Source organism: Chiloscyllium plagiosum, unplaced genomic scaffold (assembly GCF_037043375.1).
Source record: "Chiloscyllium plagiosum isolate Xiang-an unplaced genomic scaffold, Cpla_swu_hap1 HiC_scaffold_2, whole genome shotgun sequence".
NCBI lineage: Eukaryota > Metazoa > Chordata > Chondrichthyes > Orectolobiformes > Hemiscylliidae > Chiloscyllium > Chiloscyllium plagiosum.
In genome coordinates this window covers 101,959,472-101,982,114 of record NW_028270140.1, presented here as the reverse complement: position 1 = coordinate 101,982,114, position 22,643 = coordinate 101,959,472, and the positions used below count along the sequence as shown (strand labels likewise).

Below are 22,643 nucleotides of genomic sequence, written 5' to 3'. Positions count from 1 at the left end.
TACTGCAAATGGTAGAAATGTGAAATAAACATAGAAAATACTAGAAATACTTAGCAAGTCAGACAGCATCTGTGACAGATTATAAACATCACTAATGGTTCTGTCTCTGTCTGTTACTTAAGCATCTGCCTTAGAAGCTGGCTGAGTTGCTTAGAATTTTCAACATTTTCTGATCTTAATTATTGCAAATTGACTGGTTTAATCTTAGAATATTTCCAGGGAGTTTGGAGTGGGAACTGAAAACAATGGCTTCAGTCTTTCCAATATTCATTTGAAGGCAATTTCTGCTCATCCAGCACTGATGTCAGATGTGAAATCAACAACAGTGGAGAGTTAAGACAGATAGTGGTGAGTGTTGTTAGCTTACATGTTAAAGCAAACATTGTACTTTTAGATAATGCCACCCTAGATTAGTGTGTAGATGAAAAATAGGAGAGGGCCAACAGCAAATCACTTTCACTTGTCACTTATCTCAAGAGGGTTGGAATATAAAAGCAACAATGTGCTTCTGAGACTTTATGAAGCTCTAGTTAGGCCCCATTTAGAATACTGTGTCCAAATTTAGGCCCTACACCTCAGGAAGGATATACTGGCCCTGGAGCTCGTCCAGCGGAGATTCACACGGATTTTCCCTGGAATGGTAGGCCTAACATTAGAAGGTTGAGGGGAGATCTAATAGAAGCTTACACGATAGTGTATGGCTTAGAAAGGGTGGACATTGGGAAGTTGTTTCCGTTAAGCAGGGAGACTAGGACCCGAGGACATAGCCTTAAAATTAGAGGGGGTCAATTTAGAATGGAAATGAGGAGACATTTCTTCAGCCAGAGAGTGGTGGGCCTGTGGAATTCATTGTTATGGAGTGCAGTGGAAGCCAGAATGTTGGGTGTCTTCAAGTCAGAGATTGATATATTCTTGATCTCATAAGGAATTAAGGGCTACTGGGAGAATGTGGGTAAGTGGAATTGAAGCACCCATCAGCCATAATTAAATGGTGCAGTGGACTTGATGGGCCAAATGGCCTTGCTTCCAGTCCTATTTCTTATGGTCTTATGGTAAATCCTTGAAAGATTCAAGAAATAATGGAACAGGGAAAAATTAACTTTGACAAGTGACACTATGGAGATAAAACAATAGAAAAGAATGTATCATAAGAGCAGTTCCACCTAATAGGATGACAAAAGAGAGGCCTTCAAAGAGGATGGTGTGGTCAACTGTGTTGAAGGCTACACATAGTTAGAGATAGCTGGGGAAGGTTACTGTGTCATCCTGATTGCACTGGGAAAATTGGTGGATGGCATTCCCACCCAAAGCCTAATTCAGCCACTTAAGTGACCACTTTAGGGTCTCTTACTACTGTTATTGGAATCTTAACAGTGATTCCCCCACCACTAGAAGTAATAGTTAATCCTCTCTATGATACTATTGTCACCTGCCTTCATCAACATCCTCTATATCAATCAGCTGCCATTGAGAAAATGAAGCCAGGGCCCCCTTCAAATTACCAAACCAAGTTCAACTTTGACACTGGAGCACATTAGTGGGAACTCAACCTTCAAGAACAAAATTCAGCAAATTTGTTCTTCCCCCGATAATGTCACTCCCAAAAGCTGCAATCACATGCAGACTCTGGATACCAAGATTCCTCTCATCCTCAATAGGATGACCTTCTCTCCATTATAAGATATGATGCTCAGTGATGATCACACAGTGTTCAGCACCATTCATGACTCCTCAGATATTCAAGCAGTCCATGCCTAAATGTAGAACAACCTGGACAATATCCAGGCTTGAGCTGAAAAGTTGCAGTGAGCATTCACACCACACAAAAGTCAGACAATGACCATCTCCAATAAGATACAATCTAACCACCTGCCCTTGACATTCAATGGCATTACCATCACTGAATCCCCATATCTTAGTAACACTGCAGTGACGAATTCACCACCTGAATCCCCAAAGCCTCTCCACCATCTACAAGTCTCAAGTTAGGAGTATGGTGGAATGCTCTCAACTTGTCTGGATGGGTGTAATTCTAAAAATACTCAAGAAGCTTGACACCATCTAGGACAAAGAAGCTCACTTGATTGGTACCATATTCTCAAACATTCACTCTCTCCACTTCCAACATGCAGTAGTAGCAGTGCGTACTATCTCCAAGATAGACCTCAGAAATTCACCAACAAAGATCCTTAGACAGCACCTTTCAAACCCACGACTGCTTCCATCAAGAAGGACATCAGCAGATACATGGGAACACCACCATCTGCAAGTTCCCCTCTAAGCCATTCACCAATCTGACTTGGAAATATATTGCCATTCCCTCACTGTCATTGACTCAAAATCCTAGATTCCCTCCTTAGAAGCATCGTGGGTCAACTACAGTACATGAACTGCAGTGGTTCGAAAAGGCAGCTCACCACCACCTTCTCAGGGACGATTAGGGGCAGGCAATAAATGCTAGCTCAGCTAGCAATGCCCATGACCCACAAGTGAATAAAAAAAAATATCTTAACCTTTATCTGACAGTTCCATCACAATCTGCACTCAAGTGCTCTCCAGCAGACTGGTAGCAGTGAAATATGACTGGACCATGACAGCAAGAATGGCAAAAGGAAGTTTGGACAGTGTGCAAACTTTTCCTCATCTCTCAAGGATCAGATCCATCCTGCAAATAGGGTTGGCTTTATCAGGGCCTGCCTGGCCTTCTAAAAATTGAAAGAAAAAAATCATTGCCCAAGAGCATCTTCACAGCAAGATCAGGGATAGGAGCAGTCTTCCTCTTACTCATTACTGAGAAGGCAGTTGTGTAGCAGGAACGCCATTGGAAGAGCAATCCAAAGGCCTGGCTTAATTCTCATAGTGGTTGATGGAGTTTAAATTCAATTAATAATATCTGAAATATGAAGCGTGTCTCAATATTGGTCACCAGGAAATGGTCATTAAAAAATCTCATTTACTAATGCTGTTCTGGCCTACACATGACTCCAGACCCACATCAAAGTGGTTGCCCTGCGAAATGCCTCAGCAAACTATTTAGTTCAAAGGCAATGAGGGATGGGCAACAAATGCCAGCCTTGCCAGGGACACTTGCCAGTGAAAGAATAAAGAGTGATGAACACACCTGCCTGATTACAGAGTGTTGGGGTTGCCACATGGGTTTCTTTGGTGAATTTCAGGAAACCTGGGAAACAAGTGAAAGCACCATTAAATTCTGAAGTGAGTTAAATTTTTTCTCCAGTTGAGTGATTAGCATATGTTAATAGACAACCCACCTCTCCCAAGGGCTTATGAGCCAGCAGCCTAATTAAGTTAAACACGCTTTGGAGCCAGTAGCAGAAACATTTTTTACATCAACATTTTCAGACATGTCACAATATATATCCGGGGCAGGTGGGACTGGGTCCCAGACCTTCTATGCTTATATATTATATTGTTTAACTCCACCCATACACAAATCCAAATGGTCTTCCAAGTTAAAACTTTTCCCATGCTTCAAAGTAATTAATTGTTTATGAAGTGTATTAGGGTATCCTGAGGATGTGAAAGACACTGTAGTCTTTCACATTAATTTATGTTATTTGTTTGCAGCCAGTTCTTAGGATCTACTTACATATTTGCACATGAGCATTAACTCTTCATCTTTAAAGGTTCATGGTTGCCAGGTTAAGCAATAATGCACCTCCTCCAGTACTTTCATATATTTTATGATAAATGCCAACAATCAATGAATACTTGTACAATTTTACTACTTGTCTGTCTTCATTGTCATTCACTCCCATCACTGACAGCTAACCTAATTAACCCATCACTTTTTGTTTTGCGAAGTCCGGGGCTGGGATTGTTTAATTATTTATTGATGAATTAGCAGCTGTAGCACACTTCCACATCTGAACAAAATGAAAACTAATGCTAATGTATGACATTTATATATAAGCTCTCCTTTCATGCAACTGAATTTGCACTCTGTAGCTTTCAACAGATCCATGAGAGTATTGGACTTATATCTACTACCAATTTACACTTATTGCTCCTCATTGCACAGATATCCAGAGGCCATCCAATTCATAGTGAACTTTACATTTCCAGATAGATCAAAGTGAATTTTATTTTTATTTACTGAATTTATGCACTAAAATAACTTAGCATTGTTGCCATGGCTCCTATCACAGATACCCACAACTAGTGTGGTATGTTTAATAATACCCAAAGGACCTTGGAGGACAGATGAAGTGAACCAATGTGACATGTAAGAGTTGTGCAAAACACTTGCACACAAACTGCTTTAAGTTCAAATTTCTGCAAATAATTTTAAAACTTTATACCTAACAATATTGCAATAGCTTTGAATAGAATGGTTCGTGACTGCTTTGAGGTAGAATGAAATGCGTGTATTGTTTGCATGTGAGTTTCTAGGTTAACTCATTTTCATACACCAGGTGTAAATTTGGATGAAGACAGGAGGAAAATTATTGATGGGTGTGCAGTGTTGTACATTTGTCAAATTTAAATTTTATTTAAAGTCAATTAAAGAAGAGCAAGAAAAATTCTTAGAGCTTCTGAAATCATCAGGAACTAGTCTTGGATTTGGTAACTTCTGCAAAGATAACCTATTGTTTAGCAATATAGCTGACAAATGTCACTAACATAGCTTGAAAATCTCTGCTCCAGAACTAGCCTGACCCTTAATAACTTACTTCAGTAAAGCTACAACACAGCAGAGAATGGTTCAGGTAAATCCTCTCCAAAATTTTATGAAAAATCCAATCCAGCTAATACACACCACATAAAGCTTTATACAATCATCTACACAGTAATGGAAGGTATCATTGACAGTGCAATCAAACAGCCTTACACACCAATACCATGTTCTCTGATGCTCAATTTGGATTATGTCAAGATTTGGCTCCAGGCCTCATTACACTTTGATCTAAACATAAACAAGGAAGTGAATTTCTCAGATGAAGCAAGATTAATTTTGTTATATCAAAGCTGTATCTGATTCAGAATCAGATCCTAGTAAAATTGAAGTCAATGGGGATCAGGGCAAAACTCTTTGGTGGCTTTAATCATATTTAAATAAAAGCAAATGGCTGTGGTTGAAGGCTAAGCATCTCAGCTCCAAGACGTCACTGCAAGAGCTCCTCAGGTTACCACGTTCAGCCCATCTATCTTGGTCACTTCATCAATTAATTTCCCTCATCATAAGTTCATAATTGGGGCTGATTGTTGAAGAGTGAACAGGGTTCAGTTCTTTTACAAGCCTTCAGGTAATAAGTCTGTCAGTGCTTGTATGCAACAAAATCCAGAAAACGTACACGTTTGGGCTGATTCATGGCAAGTCCAATTTGTACAATACTCGTGTAATTAATGGCTATCGCCAGCAAGAAAATAAATGAATCATCTACCATTCTCATCATTGACTCAAAATGTAAATGTCAAGCCAACATAAATACTTTGGTAACAAGAGCAAATCAGGATTGAATATTCTGTGATGAGTAATTAAACTCCTGATTCCCCAAAGCCTTTCTACAATCTACGAGGTACAAGTGAATAGTTGCAGGAACACTCAAAAAATTTAATAAACTTTCAGGGCATAGCAGGCTGAGAATCCCATTTATTAATTTAAATATTCACTCACCCAATACTGACACTGTGACAGTAGTGCATACCACTTACATGATGCACCAAAGCAGTTTATGTTTCTTAAAATACTATGCAGATAATCACCTGTTCAAACTCACATGCCAGCATCAATAGCACGATCTCTTGTGAGCTGCACATCTAAACTTCCATTCACCGTGAGGAAGCTAAAAAATTGAAAATTTTAAACATGCGTTTCTGTTCTGGATGTAGGTTTGCTCGCTAAGCTGGAAGGTTCATGTTCAGACATTTTGTCACCATACTAGGTAACATCTTTAGTGAGCCTCCGAATGAAACACTGCTGATGGTTCCTGCTTTCTATGTATTTGTTTGGGTTTCGTTAGGTTGGTGATGTTATTTCCTGTGGCGATGTCATTTCCTATGGTAATGTCATTTCCTGTTCTTTTTCTCAGGGGGTGGTACATTGGGTCCAAGTCAGTGTGTTTGTTGATAGAGTTCCAGTTGGAATGCCATGCTTCTAGGAATTCTCGTGCATGTCTGTTTGGCTTGTCCAAGGATGGATGTGTTGTCCCATTCGAAGTTGTGTCCTTCCTCATTTGTATGTAAGGATATTAGTGAGAGAGGGTTGTGTCGTTTTGTGGCTAGTTGATGTTCATGTGTCCTGATGGCTAGATTTCTGCCTGTTTTTCCAATGTAGTGTTTGTTACAGTCCTTGCACCGTATTTTGTAAATTACATTAGTTTTGCTTGGTGCCTGTACAGGGTCTTTCAAGTTCATTAGCTGCTGTTTTAGTGTGTTAGTGGGTTTGTGTGCTACCAAGATGCCAAAGGGTCTGAGTAGTTTGGCAGTCATTACCGAGATGTCTTTGATGTAGGAGAGAGTGGCTAGGGTTGACTTGGACCCAATTTACCATGCCCTGAGAAAAAGCACAGGAAATGACATCACCACCGGAAATGACATCACCAACCCAAACATACAAATAGAAAGCAGGAATCATCAGATATGCTTCACCCGAAGGCTCACTGAAGATGTTACCATTATGGTGACAAAACATCTGAACATGAACCTTCCAGCTCAGCGAGCAAACTAACATCCAGAACCTCAACCTGAGCTACAAATGTTCTCAACCCTTGCCATCTGTTTCTGTTATAGAGACATAAACTGTTTATTTATTCCTGGGATGCGGACATCATTGTCTAGTCCACTAGTTAATGTTCAATGCAAGTTGTCCAAAGAACACAGCAGTAAGCCAACTTCTTAAACTACTGCAGTCCTTATATTGATGGTGCTTATACAGTGCCTTCAAGCAATGATGAAGGAAATGCAAGAAAACTGACTTTAGAAAGTAAACAACATTTTATACTGCTTGAGAAGAGTCTGCTGATTGGGTTGACCAAAATAGCTATGGTGATATTAGCTGCCCTGATGCATAGTGTGCAATAATAAGGGCTTAAGACATCAATCTTTGGCTCTGAAAAGGTGCTTCATTTGCACAGACTGTTCTAGAAGCAAATGTGTCTCAATAACAGGCAAAGCCAGCTGTCTCACAATGCTACATTTCAGAAAACACACAAATGGTATTCTCCATGAATATGATGTTGCTGTTAAGCCAAAAGATGTTCTGCACACCACAGAAATGGGTAGTATGAGTTTCACTGTTTATGTGTTGAGAATATTGCAGGCCATATGTCTAAATTACAGGTGGACTTCATCAAACAAAACACTCATTTGATTCAAAAATATAAATTGCTGGAGAAATTCAGCAGCTCTGGTAACATCTGCAGAGAGAAAGCAGAGTTAATGTTTTGGGTCCAGTGACCCTTCTTCAGAACTGTTCAACAATGTTGCCAGACCTAGAGTCATACAGCAGGGAAATAGACCCTTTGGTCCAACAACTCCATGCCAACCAGACATCCCAATCTGACCTAGTCCCATTTGCCAGCAATTGGCCCATATCCCTCGAAACCCTTCTTATTTATATACTCATTCTGATGCCTTTTAAATGTCTTCATTGTACCAGCTTCCACCACTTCCTCCGAGTCTGTTCCATACACAAATCCCCTGTATGAAAAAGTAACCTGTCAAGTCCTTTTTAAATCTTTCCCCTCTCACTTTAAACCTACATCTTTGATTGTGGCCTCCCCCATCCTACCTGCTGAGTTTCCTCAGAAATTTCGGTCTTTGTTTCAAATTTCCTGGATCCGTAGTTCTTATTTTATTGTCGACAGCAGACAGTGTGGTGATTGTGCTCAACCAAATGGTGCTGGCAAAACTGAGAGCACAGTATCCAGTATTAGATATGATTCTGTTATTGGACAGCATTTTATAATTCATTTTGACTGCACTAAGAATTACACTGGAAACCAATTTATTATTATCAGTTAGGCGCTGATATTTTGGATTTCTTCTTCACAGATTTCTTTGCATCTGCCAAAAGCTGCATATATTGACATACAGGGCCTTGTTCTTTGTCAGCAAAAGGAATATGTCCACACATAACGCTTTCCTAATTGGAAAGATGCAAGAGTGAAAAGGTGAAAGGTAATTCCTGCTATCTTCCCATGGCAAGTCCATTGCTACACCTGACCACAATTAACTCGTCTAATTTGAACTTAATAATTTAGGTGGAACCAATAGTTAATAGTTCCTGTTTCACCTCAATGCCAACCACAGTCCAATTATTCATCACTGTCTCCTCATTCAGCATGACATTTTATTTCCTGTCGAAGACGGTTTTTCTTGTATTGCAATCTGATAATTATAAGACAAACAGCTTTGGCCTCATCTCTCTTTATTCCAATCTTTAAGCTCTGTGTTACCAAGTAACTAAATAATGAAGGAACAGCAATTCAAATCAAATAGTATATCTCTTGGACAGGAACGTGGAGTCACTGTGTTCCCATGCATTTACTTTAAGTGGCAGAGATCAAGGAAGAGAGCATTAAAGAAGCTTTTACAAGTTACTGTCCAGGTGTTGTTGAATGTGGGAACAGACTGCTTCAGTATTTGAGGATTTAGCCATGGTACTGAACACTGTGCAATCAAAAGTGAATACCCTCACATCTGAACCTATGATGCAGAGATGCAGATAACAAAGCAACTGAAAATGGTTGAACAAAGGGCTTAGTTTTCAGGAACTCCTGCAGTGGTACCCTGGGACTGGGATGATTAGATTCCAACATCACAAATGTCTTCCTTTATGCCAGGAATGACCCCCAACAATGAAGAGTTTACTCAATTCTCAATGACCCCAGTGTTGCTAAGGCTTCTTGATATCATTCCTGCTGTATTACTGCCTTGAATGTCAAGGGCAGTCACATTCAACTAGCCTCTGAAGAAATCAGTTCTTCTCTCCAAGTCTGAAGCAAGGCTGAAGTGAGGTCAAGAGCTGAACTGCCATAGACGAACCCAATCTGAGCACTGATGAGCAGATTGTTGCTGATTAAGTAGAATTGTCAGCAACACCTTTCATTACTTTGCGTATGATTGAGAGAAGGCTGATGAAGCAGTAAACATCTGAATTGGATTAATCTTGCTTCTTATGGTCAGGGTAATTTGCTATATTGTTGAGTAAATGCTCATGCTGGAACTGCTCTGAAACAGCTTGGCACAGAGCACAGCTGGTTCTGGAGCACACGTCTTCAGCACAATGGCTGAGATGTTGGCAGGCATAGCTATTGCTGTAGTGCAATGTATTATCAATATATCATAATATCATCAACATCATGACAGGCCATTTAGCTCTTCAGCAACTTCCACATTAAAATATTGAAATATTTACAAATGTGATCTATTCTTAGAAATAAAACAAATTCAGCAACAGAGGAATACTTGAGAAATTTGGGTGGACCTCTTGATATATGCCAATAATGTTCTTCCTCTATGATTCACTTGGCCTCCTCCATTACTTCCCAGAATCAGATGCCAGTCTTCAGCCAATTTGGTTCGCTCCATGTGACCACAATAAATGGCTGGGACACTGTAAAATGCAACAGTTTTGGGCCATGACAACATTGTCACCAGTGTGAAGATTTGTGCGCCAGAACCTGGTGTTGACTTAGCCAAGCTGTTCCTATACAGCTACAACACCACTGGCATCTACACAATAATTGCAAAAACATTGCCCACACATGTCCCAAACACAAAAGAAAGACTAGCTCCAACCCAGCCAATTACGTCCCATCTGTCTATTCTTGATCGTTAATAAAGTAATGGAAGATATCATCAAAAGTGCTATCAAGCAGTGCTCAGTTAGCAATAACCTCTGACAGGTGACCATGTCTGGGCTCTACCAAGGACATGCAGCTTCTGACCTCATTATAACTTTGGTCCAGACATGCTTACTATCCTTGAAATCACGACCATATTTGATAGAGTGTGGTATCAAAGAACACTAGCAAAACTAAAGTCAATGGGAAATGGTGGAAACTCTCAATGTATGGAACCATACATAGCACATAGGAAAATGGTAATGGTAATGCTAATGATTATTGGAGATCTGTCATATGATATCTTTGGAGGAGCTCCTTAGCCAGCCATCATCAGCTGCTTCATCAGTGATCTTCCCTTCATCATAAGGGTCAGAAGTTGGAATATTCCCAGATGATTGCATAATGTTCAACACCATTCATGACTCAGGAGAATTCTTGGATGCTGCCTAACCTGCTGCACTTTTCCAGCAACACATTTTCAGCTCTGATCTCCAGCATCTGCAGTCCTCACTTTCTCCTCGACCATTCATGACTCCTCAGGAAAGTCGAAAGTCATAAAGTAATAAAGCTTGGTTAATATTCAGTTCAATAAAAGCAAAATACTGCAGCTGCTAGAGATGTGACCCTTTGACATTCAATTGCACTACCGATGCTGAATTCCCCCAACTGGGGTTAGCATCGAAAAGAAACTGCACTAGACTTGTCACATAAATACAGTGGCTACACAAACTGGTCAGAAGCTAGGAAGCTGGCAGCAAGTTACTCACCTCCTGACTCCCTAAAACCTGGCCATCACCTACACGGCATAAGTTGGGAGTGTGACGGAACACTCCTCGCTTGCCTGGATGGATACAGCTCCAACAACACTCAAGACGTTTGACAGTATCCATGCCAAAGTAGCCTGCTTGACTGGCATTGCATCCACAAGAGTCCGCGCCCTCCACCACATTGCTCAATAACGGAAGTGCCTACCATTGACAAGATACACTGCAGAAATTCACCAAAGCTCCCTAGGCAGCACTTGCCAAACCCATAGCCATGACATCTAAATGGACAACAGCAGGAGACATATGGAACCCTATAACGTTTAGGTCTCTTTCCAAGTCACTCAGTGTTCTGACCTGAAAATATCACCATTTCTTCAATATCGCTGAGTCCAACAACTCTCTTCCAAACAACACTGTGGGTATACCTACACAAAATCAAAGCTATAGTTCAAGAAGTCAGGCTGCTACCACCTTCTCAAGGTAATTAGGAATGGGCAATAAATGTTAGTACAGCCATTGACATCCAAATCCCATTAACAATTGAAAAACAAAGCTTTGAACATCTTTGTAGGATATATTTTCTTGGGATCTATAAATAAAAATAATATTACTCTAACAACATTTAGCTTGAGCTGTAAGTTAAACGGGGGATAGGTTTTAAACCACAGCAGTCAGATGTAAGTGTAGAAAGCAGTCCACATTTTGACAAATGCTGTGAATAAAAACATCTGCTGAGTTGTTTCACAATAATAAAATACACCCAGCATCTGTCCCAAACCATAATATTGTCACTTGTGCAGTGATGTAAATTGGTTTCCAACTCCCAGCAGGGCAAATGTGAAAACACAATTCCAATACATTACAACCATGGGCTCTTTTATATTTGCAGCAGTTTCTGAGTACTTCTCATAGAAGCTGTATTAACACTTAGTATGAGGTGATGGTGTTGTGTCTTATCACTAGACTATAAATCCAGAGATCCACATAATGTTCCTGGGACTCGGGTCCAAAGATGTTGGAAATTGTTGTCAGTAAAAATAATCTGGGATTAAGAGTCTAATGAAATTGTTGCTGATTGTTAGAAAAGCCCATTAGGTTCACTAAATTCCTTTATTGAAGGACACTTATCATCCTTACCTGGTCTGTCCTACATGTGACTCCAGACTCACAGCAATGTGGTTGATTCTCCATTCGGGATGGGCAATAAATACTGGCCTGACCAGTGAGGTCCACATCCTGTGACTGAAAGAAAAGGGGGCTTGATCTTGAAACCAGTTGGAAATATAATTCAAATGCAACTGTGGCAGTTTCTGGTGGGGCAAGTGACTCACATAGGAATTACAGAATATCTAACTTTTCCACTGCACCAACACTATCTTTATGAAGAATAAATTTTGAGGTATCATTAGAATTTGTTGCTACCAAAGTTAAATTAAGAGTTACTGTTCTTACATAGGAAAATGTTTAGCGCACTCACTGAAATCACTCAGTTTGCAAGCAGAATCATTGCTATAGTAATCCAGTAGTTTGTTTAGGCAAAATTACAGACACCCGCCTTTGCCCAGTTCATTTCCATGGCTTTTTGCACAATAATTTTCTGTAAATGTGTGATTGAAATGGTGCAGTGCCCTCCATATGGCATCCAGGACCTGTGTGAACAGAGCAACCAACAGTATATCTCATTCATTATCAATAATTCAATTGAAGAACTGTTAATTAATAGTGTTGGTATAAAGCAGGATTTATAGTAAAATAGTAAGCTGATTGTTAAATGAAGTAGATAAATAAAACTAAAGGGAACAAAAAGATTTAGAAAAAGAGAAGAGAACATACATTGTCTCCAAAGGAATTACTAGCTGAAGGAATTAAACTTCATGCCTGTGAAACTTTCAGTGTCAGAGAGTTTGTTTAACAGTAATTGAGACCTGTGATGGCATTTAGGATCTTCATGGACAAGACCTTTGTTTTTGCGGTGAACTCAGCCCAGATCTACATCACCAGTAGAGATCTTTCACATCATTAAATGCATTTGGCTGTGGAGCCAGATGGCACAATGCCACTTTTGTGCAGCCGATGAGAGAAACAGTGCATCTTCGATTACTTCTGGATTCTAGCTTTATGCTGCAGAACAGCATTAGTTTGACATTGCTATCAAATTCCTTCATGAATGGCAATGTATACTTTTTTAAAAATTTGTTCATGGATGTAAGCATGGCTGGCAAGGCCAGCATTTAGTGCCCATCCTTAATTGCCCTTGAGAGGCTGGTGATGATCTATCTTCTTGGGTGATAGCAGTCATGTCACCTATTCAGGTAGAGTTATCTCTAAAGCACATGTTTAAAACTCTCTCATAGCAGCATCAGTACCATTTTGCATGCTGAGCTATAAATGCAGTGTTGCAAATTTCTTAAAAATAATAGCATTAAATGCAGCTATTCAACCCTGGATTACCGAAATTTCCAGAGATATGTTTAAAAATATATATACATTTTAAGCCATGAATTTTAATCATGATTGTGCAACCATAAAAATGAAAATGCATGTGCTTTTTTAAAAGGCAGAAAGGATTATTGAATGGCAAAATACGTTATGTTGCTCTTATAATTCAATATTGAAGTTTATTTATGACAAACAAAAATAAATGTAATGTACTAGCATGATTTTGATGTACTTGCAGAAGGCTGTCACTGAAGTACATAATGCAAGGAAATCTGTTGCTCCATATGTCAATGAGAAATCATTGCTGCAGTATAATAGTACTTAATGCCCAGGAAAAGACAATCTATTGACCCTTTCAATAGGATACTAGTATCCACTGTAAAAGTAGAAGAAATGTTAAAGGGAGTAGACTTCAAAGCTGGACAGGTCAAATGGGAAGAACTGAATGAATATAAAGAATGGTAATGACTTAAAGGTTAATTAGGAGGAAGAAATTAGAATAAAAGAGGAAGCTAATTAGGAATGTAAAAATAGATAGCAAGAGTTTTTACAAGTATTTAAAGAAAGAGTAAGCAAAGTAAGTGTTTGTCACCTAGAGAGTGAGAATGGGGAGATAATAGTAGATAGTAAAGGAATGGCAGATGGATTGAACAAATATTATCTTCTGTCTTTACCATAAAGGATACAAAAAACATTCTAGTAATAGCTGTAAATCAAAAGGTGGAAGGGAGAGGGGATCTTTGTAAAATTAAATTGTGAAAGGAAATGTAATAAGCAAAAGGATGGAGTTGCGGACTGACCAACCTTCAGATCGAGATGGTCTTCATCTTAGGGTCTAAAAGAGAAGGCCAGTAGATACATTTATGTATATTTTCCAAAATCTCCTTGATACAAAAAAGCTTCCATTGGGTTGGAAAGTAGCAAATACATCAATTTTCTTAAGTAGGGACATATGCAGTAAACAGTAAACAATGGATCAATTTGCTTGACGTCGTGAGGAAGGTGATTGAATCAAGCATGAAAGAGATTACAGCTGCACACATGGAAAATCTCAAAGTAATTGGGAAGAATCAGCATGGCCTTGCCAAAGAAAAATAATGTTTAATCAACTTAATTGGAGTAATTTACTCACCCCCAAATTTGGGTCAGATGGGAGGTTAACACGTTAAAAATCTGAAAGAGTATCTGAGCCACTTTGATTCTGGTGATATGAGGGAGTGGCCATTAATCTACTGAGTGTGTCATTAAGGAAGTTCAAGGAAGCCACAGGCTTCTACTTTTAATGCATTACTATTGTTAATCAATGTTGGTCAGAAAAGAGTTCAGAAGCATTGGACCTGAAGCAACAAGTTGCCTTTGTGGACATTGTTTGTGAGTCAGGAGCAGTAGGAGTGTTTTCTCCAACAGATTTACCTATTAAAGACTGCCACCTTCATAATCTCCTGCTGTCACCTTCGCTCTCAGCACAAACCTCAAAATCTCTACTGCAATCTCTGAATCTTCTACAACTTCTCTCATCTCTGACTCCCTTTCAATCTCCCTCAAGATCTTATGATCACTCTGATGCCTCCAACACAGCCCATTTCCTGCATTTTCCACCAATATCATTCACAAAGTATTCCTGATCCTTGACTGCAACCTTTTCTGGAAGGCTTCCCTTCTCTTCATGTCTCACGAACTTGACTGAGTTTTTTGAAGAAGTAACAAGGAGGATTGATGAGGGTAGAGCAGTAAATATGATCTATATGAGCTTCAGTAAGGTGTTTGACAAGGTTCCCCATGGGAGACTGGTTAGCAAGGTTAGATCTCATGGAATACAAAGAGAACTAGCCATTTGGATACAGGGAACTGGCTCAAATGTAAAAGACAGAGGGTGGTGGTGGAGGGTTGTTTTTCAGACTGGAGGCCTGTGACCAGTGGAGTGCCACAAGGATTGGTGCTTGGTCCACTACTTTTCATCATTTACATAAATGATTTGGATGTGAGCTTAAGAGTAAGTCTGCCGATGACACCAAAATTGGAGGTGTAGCGGACAGCGAAGAAGGTTACCTCAGATTACAACGGGATGTTGATCAGATGGGCCAATGAGCTAAGAAGTGACAGATGGAGTTTAATTTAGATAAATGCGAGGCATTTTGGGAAAGCAAATCTTAGCAGGACTTAATTAGATTAGATTAGATTACATTACAGTGTGGAAACAGGCCCTTCGGCCCAACAAGTCCACACCGACCCGCCGAAGGGAAACCCACCCGTACTCCTACATTTACCCCTTACCTAACACTACGGGCAATTTAGTATGGCCAATTCACCTGACATCTTTGGACTGTGGGAGGAAACCGGAGCACCCGGAGGAAACCCACACAGACACGGGGAGAACGTGCAAACTCCACACAGTCAGTCGCCTGAGGCGGGAATTGAACCCGGGTCTCTAGCGCTGTGAGGCAGCAGTGCTAACCACTGTGCCGCCCACTAAGGTCCTAGAGAGTGTTGCTGAACAAAAAGACCTTGGAGTGCAGGTTCATAGTTCCTTGAAAGTGGAGTCACAGGTAGATAGGATAGTGAAGAAGGCGTTTGGTATGCTTTCTTTTATTGGTCAGAGTACTGAGTACAGGAGTTAGGAGATCACATTGCGGCTGTACAGGACATTGATGAGGCCACTGTTGGAAATATTGTGTGCAATTCATGTCTCCTTCCTATTGGAAGGATGTTGTGAAACTTGAAAGGATTTACAGAAAAGATTTACAATAATGTTGCCAGGGTTGGAGGATTTGAGCTTTCGGGAGAGGCTGAACAGGCTGGGGCTGTTTTCCTTGGAGCATCGGAGACTGAGGGGTGACCTTATAGAGGTTTACAAAATCATGAGGGGCATGGATTCGATAAATAGACAAAGTCTTTTCCCTGGGGTCAGGGAGTCCAGAACTAGAGGGCATAGGTTTAGGGTGAGAGGGGAAAGATATAAAAGAGACCTAAGGGGCAACTTTTTCAGGCAGAGGGTGGTATGTGTATGGAATGAGCTGCCAGAGAAAGTGGTGGAGGCTGGTACAATTGCAACATTTAAGAGGCATTTGAATGGGTATATGAATAGGAAGGCTTTGGAGGAATATGGGCCAGGTGCTGGCAGATGGGACTAGATTGAGTTGGGATATCTGGTCGGCATGAATGGGTTGGACCGAAGGGTCTGTTTCCGTGCTGTACATCTCTATGACTCTATGACTCCTACAAGGTAGCCAAGCCTGTCTCTCAGTCAGACTGACTTCCATCGAAATCAGCATTTAAAACAAACATGCTCACTAAGGAGAAGTCTCTATTCCATTTGGAGAATCATGTTTTTTCATTTTCTCAAACATAACTCCCTTCTCTATTCCTGAAATTCCATTAATACTACTCTTATTTAAGTGAGTGTATGTCACATGTAAGAAGCGGCTACCCCCAGCAATTGGTGGTGTCTGTAAATGTTAATTACTTGAAAAGCAAATCAGATGGAATTCTTTCAGAGCAAAATCAGTGGTAAGAAGACATGTGGTATGTTTGGCATTGCTTAAGTGGAAGAAAGATGATTTTTGGCCTGGTTTCGGTTCCTAAAGCTCATCATCATTAGGTTTTCCTCCTTAATCTCTGGGTCTGTTCAAAACCAATCGATTGTCACGTTTGTTGAACAGTTTTATTATCGTTCTCTATAATACCACTCCCTGAAAGTAGACTAGGTGGACTCTAATCTCTTATTTTCAATCACCACTTCTTATAATTATGAAAAGGAACCGTGTACTGCAAAGAGGGAAGTGTCCCTGATTTAATTCCGTTCACGGATTATTCTGCGACGTTTCTGGCGATAGATGTAGCCCTGTCGGAGTTGTCCGATTAAATACCAAGTCGCCCTGGAGCTGCTGCTATTGAGACTGTGCAACCCTCAATGTCTCACATGCTTTACAACTGCTGCAGGTAATACGTGCGACAAGTTCAGGGTCAGGACAGCGCCAAGTTGATTTACCACAACAAGGAATCGCCAGCTATCTTCCAGATGCTGCAGCTGAAACAATTCAGCGATGCCTGAATTACATTTGGCCCGGGGGTGGAAATATTTCCCTATGACTTTCAAACCCCGCCTCTCCCGGTGCCGGTGTGCTCCGTTTGTTTTGTGACAATTGGAGAAAACAAAAGTTTGAGATCTCCCAAAGGCAGGATTCCCCGGTCCGATCCACTCCCCCCCCCCCGCCCCCCCAAACCCAAGCAGCTGCAGCTTACCCCGTGTCTCCGGATAGGGCCCCTGTGTCGGGTGAAGTGGGGGTCACCTACAGTTTATAATAATGTGGATACGCCCGCGGTAGAAGTCACTGCTCACACATTACCCACCCAGCCCAGCAAACCAGCTTCCAGCCTTTAGGCCCCTTAAACCCCGTCCAGTGAAGAGGAACCACGAGCACCAACACTGCAGCAAAAAGCCGGAGCTGAGACACGGAGGGAGAGCAGTTGTTACTCACAGTCACTGCAGCCTGAGGCTGACTGCAGCTCTGCACTTCCTCAGCGCGGTTTGGGACCTTCAGGCATTCCGAGGAGCTCTTGTGGTGGGTCACTGCAGACCAAACACTGGCGAAAATAGCTTTCTGTTTCTGCGGGGTGGCCGCCTTCGGTTCGGACAGCAGCTTGTTCCCAGCCCGCGAATCCCTCTGGCCGCCGGAGCCCGTGTTGTCGTTCGGTCCTGAGCAGCACAGGTTGGGCTGAGAGGACGAGAAGACGCGGTCCAGGACATGCCTCCTCTTGCTTTTCAGTTGCACTCTGCCGGCGGTTTCTTTCTTAGAATCGCCCTTCTGCTCTTTCGAGCCGAGGAAGGGTCTGTTCTTCTGGAAGTGTTTCCGGAGGCGAGTCTGGATGGAGTGGGATTCTTGCTTGTTAGTGGTGTTGGTGTCAGAGGCGGCCAGTTCCTCCATTCTGCACCAGGGAGGGAGTGAGACAGAGAGAGAATCACTCCACACAGCCTCCAAGCTGTCACCGGGCACCCACTGTCTGCGGTGAAAAGTTCCTGGAAAGCAGGAACTCCTGTCAGGTTTTATATCGAAACGCTACAGTGTTTGTAATGAACAAAGGCTGCATCCGACAACAACAACCAGGATTGCTTCAACACAGTCAGCTGCAGTGGCATCTCCTCCAGCAGCGGTTCCTCTGACGGGACAGAGCACCCGGCTTCACAACAATCAAACAGCAGCTTGAATGTGGAAAGCAAACCGCCCCACAATGTTAACTGATGTAAAGGATAAAACTCGCCTCTCTGAAAGAGAAGCCCTCAGTCACCGGGAGAGGAGGTGACTTTATAACCAACCTGCAGCCTTGTTTACTGCTCCAAGCCCACACGTGTCGAAAGGGGGCGGTACTCGTTATATGCTAGAAGTTGTAGATTCCATTCATTGGGAAAAAATTGGTTACAAGATCCTCAGTCTATGCAATGGACACATTAGAAAGGAGACCGGGATCTCCAAGGTGCGCCCTCCTATTAATTCGGCGAGTTGCATTGAAGGGCCAGTTTCGTGCTGTACATCTCTATGACTCTATTAGCACACATTTCACGATCTGCATCCCTTTAAGTGATTCTAAAACCTGTGTCACAGAACTCTGCGGGAGTACAGAAAACAACAATTTCCACTGACGTTGTTTTATTTTGTTCTTTTCACTGCACTTTACCTGGAATATTTCTGTTTATATACTGATGACACCAGTTGCTGTTCAGTTCGAAGTGCCGGTATCCTTACATCTGCCAGATGTATACTGCACATGATCCATTTAGGTGGGTTGTGTTCACAGTATAGTGTGCCATCTGCTAATGGCTATAAAGGTCAATCATTGAGAGACAGGAAATATTGTACATGGAGCTGCAATGTGACAATGAGAATTTCGATATTAACACCCTGTTGCCAGGCTGCAGTAACTGGCCATTGTGTTAATGCTACCAGTCACATGTCACCATTTCCCTCTCTGGCTAACTACTGTCTCCCAGGTGTGCGAGTCCATGTTTAGTGCTCTCATTTTTTTCATTCTTGATCAGAGCTTGGGTGCTTCACTATTAGTCTGGCATTGGCTCCCTAACCACTACAGTACGTAAACATGTTGAACTTAACCATCTTCCATCTTTCCATTTGTCCAAGGCTGCCTTTGATGGGTGAGTGCCAACCCATTTAGGAACTCTGCCTTTGAGAGGACTGTCACACATGTGAATGTACCCAGTCTGACCTAATCTGACCATAATTGGCCCATTTAATATACAGTAGTTGAATCATCAGCAGCTCCATGATCGAGATTTGAAATAGCGGAAATATGTGGAAAGTCCACCTACAGATGTACTCTAATGCCAGTTTTGAACTTCTTATGAAATAACAACTCTATTTCAATAAATGTTCTGTGACATTAATCACTTGCTTCAAGCTTATACCTGCCAACTGTTTGAAGGTATTAATTGAGATTTGACCACATCTATAGATGTCATGGCATTTAACTTATACAGATTAGGTTATCTATCTTTGGTTCAGTTTTCTGTCAAAAGCTGTTGAGTGAGAACCCCTACCAGAAGGCGAAGAAGGGCAAATGATGGTCAAACCAATGGAAATATAATAGCTCCAGTGGAAAAAAACAGAGTTAGGGAAAAGGTTACTTCCTCTTTTAACGATTAGAGACTGGCAATTACAGACCAGTCAGTCTCACGTCTGTCATCTGCAAGGTGTTAGAAAGGATTCTGAGGGATAGGATTTATGACCATCTGGAAGAGCATGGCTTGATTAAAGGCAGTGAGCACGGCTTTGTGAGGGGCAGGTCATGCCTCACAAATCTTATTGAGTTCTTTGAGGATGTTACTAGACAAGTTTTTGAGGGTAGAGCGGTGGATGTGGTGTATGTGGACTTTGGTAAGGCATTTGATAAGGTTCCCCATGGTAAGCTTGAACGTCAGGAGGAATGGGATAGAAGGAAATTTAGCTGTCTGGATACAGAATTGGCTGCTCGACAGAAGACAGCGAGTGGTAGTGGAAGGAAAATATTCTGCCTGGAAGTCACTGGTGAGTGGTGTTCCATAGGGCTCTGTTCTTGGGCCTCTACTCTTTGTAATTTTTATTAATGACTTGGATAAGGAGATTGAAGGATGGGTTAGCAAGTTTGCAGATGACACAAAGGTTGGATGTGTCATTGACAGTGCAGAGGACTGTTGTAGGCTGCAGCATGACATTGACAGGATGCAGAGATGGGCTGAGAGGTGGCAGATGGAGTTTAACCTGGATAAATGCGAAGTGATGCATTTTGGAAGGTCGAACTTGAAAGTTGAGTACAGGATTAAAGACAGGATTCTTGGCAGTGTGGAGGAACAGTGGGATCTTGGTGTGCAGGTACGTAGATCCCTTAAAATTGCCACCCAGGTGGAGAGGGTTATTAAGAACACATATGGTATTTTGGCTTTCATTAACAAGGGGATTGAGTTTAAGAGCTGTGAGATCTTGTTGCAGCTCTATAAAACTTTGGTAGACCGCACTTGGAATACTGTGTCCAGTTCTGGTCGCTCTATTATAGGAAAGATGTGGATGCTTTGGAGAGGGTTCAGAGGAGGTTTACCAGGATGCTGCCTGGAATGGAGGGCTTATCTTGCGAAGAGAGGTTGACTGAGCTTAGACTTTTTTCATTGGAAAAAAGAAGGAAGAGAGGGGGCCTAATTGAGGTGTACAAGATAATGAGAGGCATAAATAGAGTTGATAGCAGGAAACTTTTTCCCAGGGCAGAAATTGTTAACACGAGGGGTTATAGTTTTAAGCTGTTTGACGGAAAGTATAGAGGGGATGTCAGAGGCGGGTTCTTTTCGCAGAGAGTTGAGAGAGCATGGAATGCATTGCCAGCAACAGTTGTGGAAGCAAGGTCATTGGGGACATTTAACAGACTGCTGGATATGCATATGGTCACAGAAATTTGAGGGTTCGTACATTAGGTTTCCCTCACATGAGGATCAATGGTCAGCACAACATGGTGGGCTGAAAGGCCTTTTCTGTGCTGTACTGTTCTATGTTCTATGAACATACTGAAATTCCATTGTTCACTAGTCGATTCCCTTCAACAGGAATGCAGTGCCTCACTGATAATTTGTACGTAACCTATAGGAATAGATTTTATTCTCTGATATTATACCAATTAAATTAGCAATCTTATAATGATTTCTGGGATGCTTCTCATATTCTCATCATCCAAAAGTAAACTCTAATAATCTCAAACCAAAGCCAGTTACTGACAATTGGAAATCAAAACAGAAAAGCACTCATAGAATCCATACAGTGTGGAAGAAGGCCATTAAACCCACTGAAGAGCATTTCACCCAGACCCACCACATCCTTGTAACCCTGCATTCCCCGTGGCTAATCCATTTAACCTGCACAATTCTGGACACTATGGGCAATTTAGCATAGCCAATCCACCTAACCTGCACATCTTTGGACTGTAGGAGGAAACTGGAGCACCTGGAGGAAACCCACGCAGGGTGAATGTGCAAATTCCACACGGATAGTCACTCGAGGATAAAATCAAACCTGGGTCTCTGACACTATGAGGCTGCAGTGCCAACCACTGAGCCATTCAACAGACAAAATCTTTTAGAGATTAAAGAGATCGCGAGTTTAGGCAGATCCAACCTCTGAATCCATACGATTCTCAGAGAACCCACCTGGGAAATCTTTTGCGATCTTTAAAACCAATTAAGAGATTACACTTGGGGTGCTGACCAGTTGAAGAGAGTGGATGGCCTGCTGTGGCTGATGGCTCAGTCAGAGGGCCAGTAGCCTTCACAGCCTGCCATCTAAGGTAGAGGCTGTTTCTGCAGAATGGCACATGAACAAACTTCCCTGAGGTGAGCTCAAAGGAAGTATAAAACTGTCTGGGTAGTGCTCCCACCAGTGCAGTTCCTTCACGGCATTGACAGCTATTTGGTTTTCATCTATTGTCTAAATGGAGAGACATTTCAGGGTATTTTAAGGTAGAGGGATTTGGGTGAGCCCCTGTACGAACCACAAAATACTAACATGGGGGAACAGCAGAATATAAGAAAGGCAATTGGAATTTTAACATTTAATGATAAACAAATAGAGTATAAACATAGGGAGGTGTCGCTGCAACTGAATATGGCACTAGTGACAGCATACCTGGAGTTTTGTCTACAGGTTTGGTTCCCTTGCTTGAGGAGGGATACAGCTTTATTGGAGGCAGTTCAGAGGAGATTCACTAAATTGATTTCAGAGATGAGATGTTTGTCTAATGAAGGGAGATTAAACTCTCTGGAGTTTACATGAATGAGAAAAGATCTAATTTAGGTACTAAAGACACGAAAGAGAATTGACAATGCAAATGTAAAGAATATGTGTCCTCTTGTTGGACAATCTCAAATGTGAGGTCATAGTTTTAGGATAAGGGATAGTAGATGAAAGCAGAGGTGAGGAGAAATTTTCTGTCAAAGGGCTGTGAATCAGTGGAACTTATTATGCCACTGTGCAGTGGATGCTGGGACATTGCATAAATATAAGGAGGAGGTAGATAGATTTTCAATTGGTAATGGGTTGAAGGCTTATGGGGAGTGGGCAGGAATGTGGAGTTGAGGCTAAGATGAGATCAGTCATGA

At 41.5% G+C, this 22,643-nt stretch overlaps 2 protein-coding genes across 16 annotated transcripts in view; one reads left to right on the top strand and one right to left on the bottom strand.

Moving 5' to 3' along the window:
* The window catches only part of mctp1a (multiple C2 domains, transmembrane 1a), a 643,540-nt gene extending 625,464 nt beyond the window's left edge, over positions 1–18,076 (bottom strand). For 6 of the 12 annotated variants that reach the window (XM_087999145.1, XM_087999160.1, XM_087999167.1 and 3 more), the window contains exons 1-2: positions 17,497–18,076; positions 11,717–11,821 (exon numbers count right to left, since the gene is read on the bottom strand). In XM_087999145.1, coding sequence (XP_087855271.1) covers positions 11,717–11,821; positions 17,497–17,943 — 552 coding nt within the window. In that variant the 5' untranslated portion in view covers positions 17,944–18,076. Of the gene's footprint in view, positions 1–11,716; positions 11,822–12,056; positions 12,174–17,496 lie in introns of those variants that run through there. The other 6 variants (XM_087999151.1, XM_087999174.1, XM_087999178.1 and 3 more) reach the window with 2 other exon arrangements.
* A 19-nt stretch (positions 18,077–18,095) lies between these two features.
* fam81b (family with sequence similarity 81 member B) overlaps positions 18,096–22,643 on the top strand; it is a 117,755-nt gene continuing 113,207 nt past the window's right edge. For all 4 annotated transcript variants that reach the window (XM_043709604.2, XM_087999201.1, XM_087999199.1 and 1 more), the window contains exon 1: positions 18,096–18,794. The gene's annotated coding sequence lies outside the window, so the exon portion shown is untranslated. The remainder of the gene's footprint in view (positions 18,795–22,643) is intronic.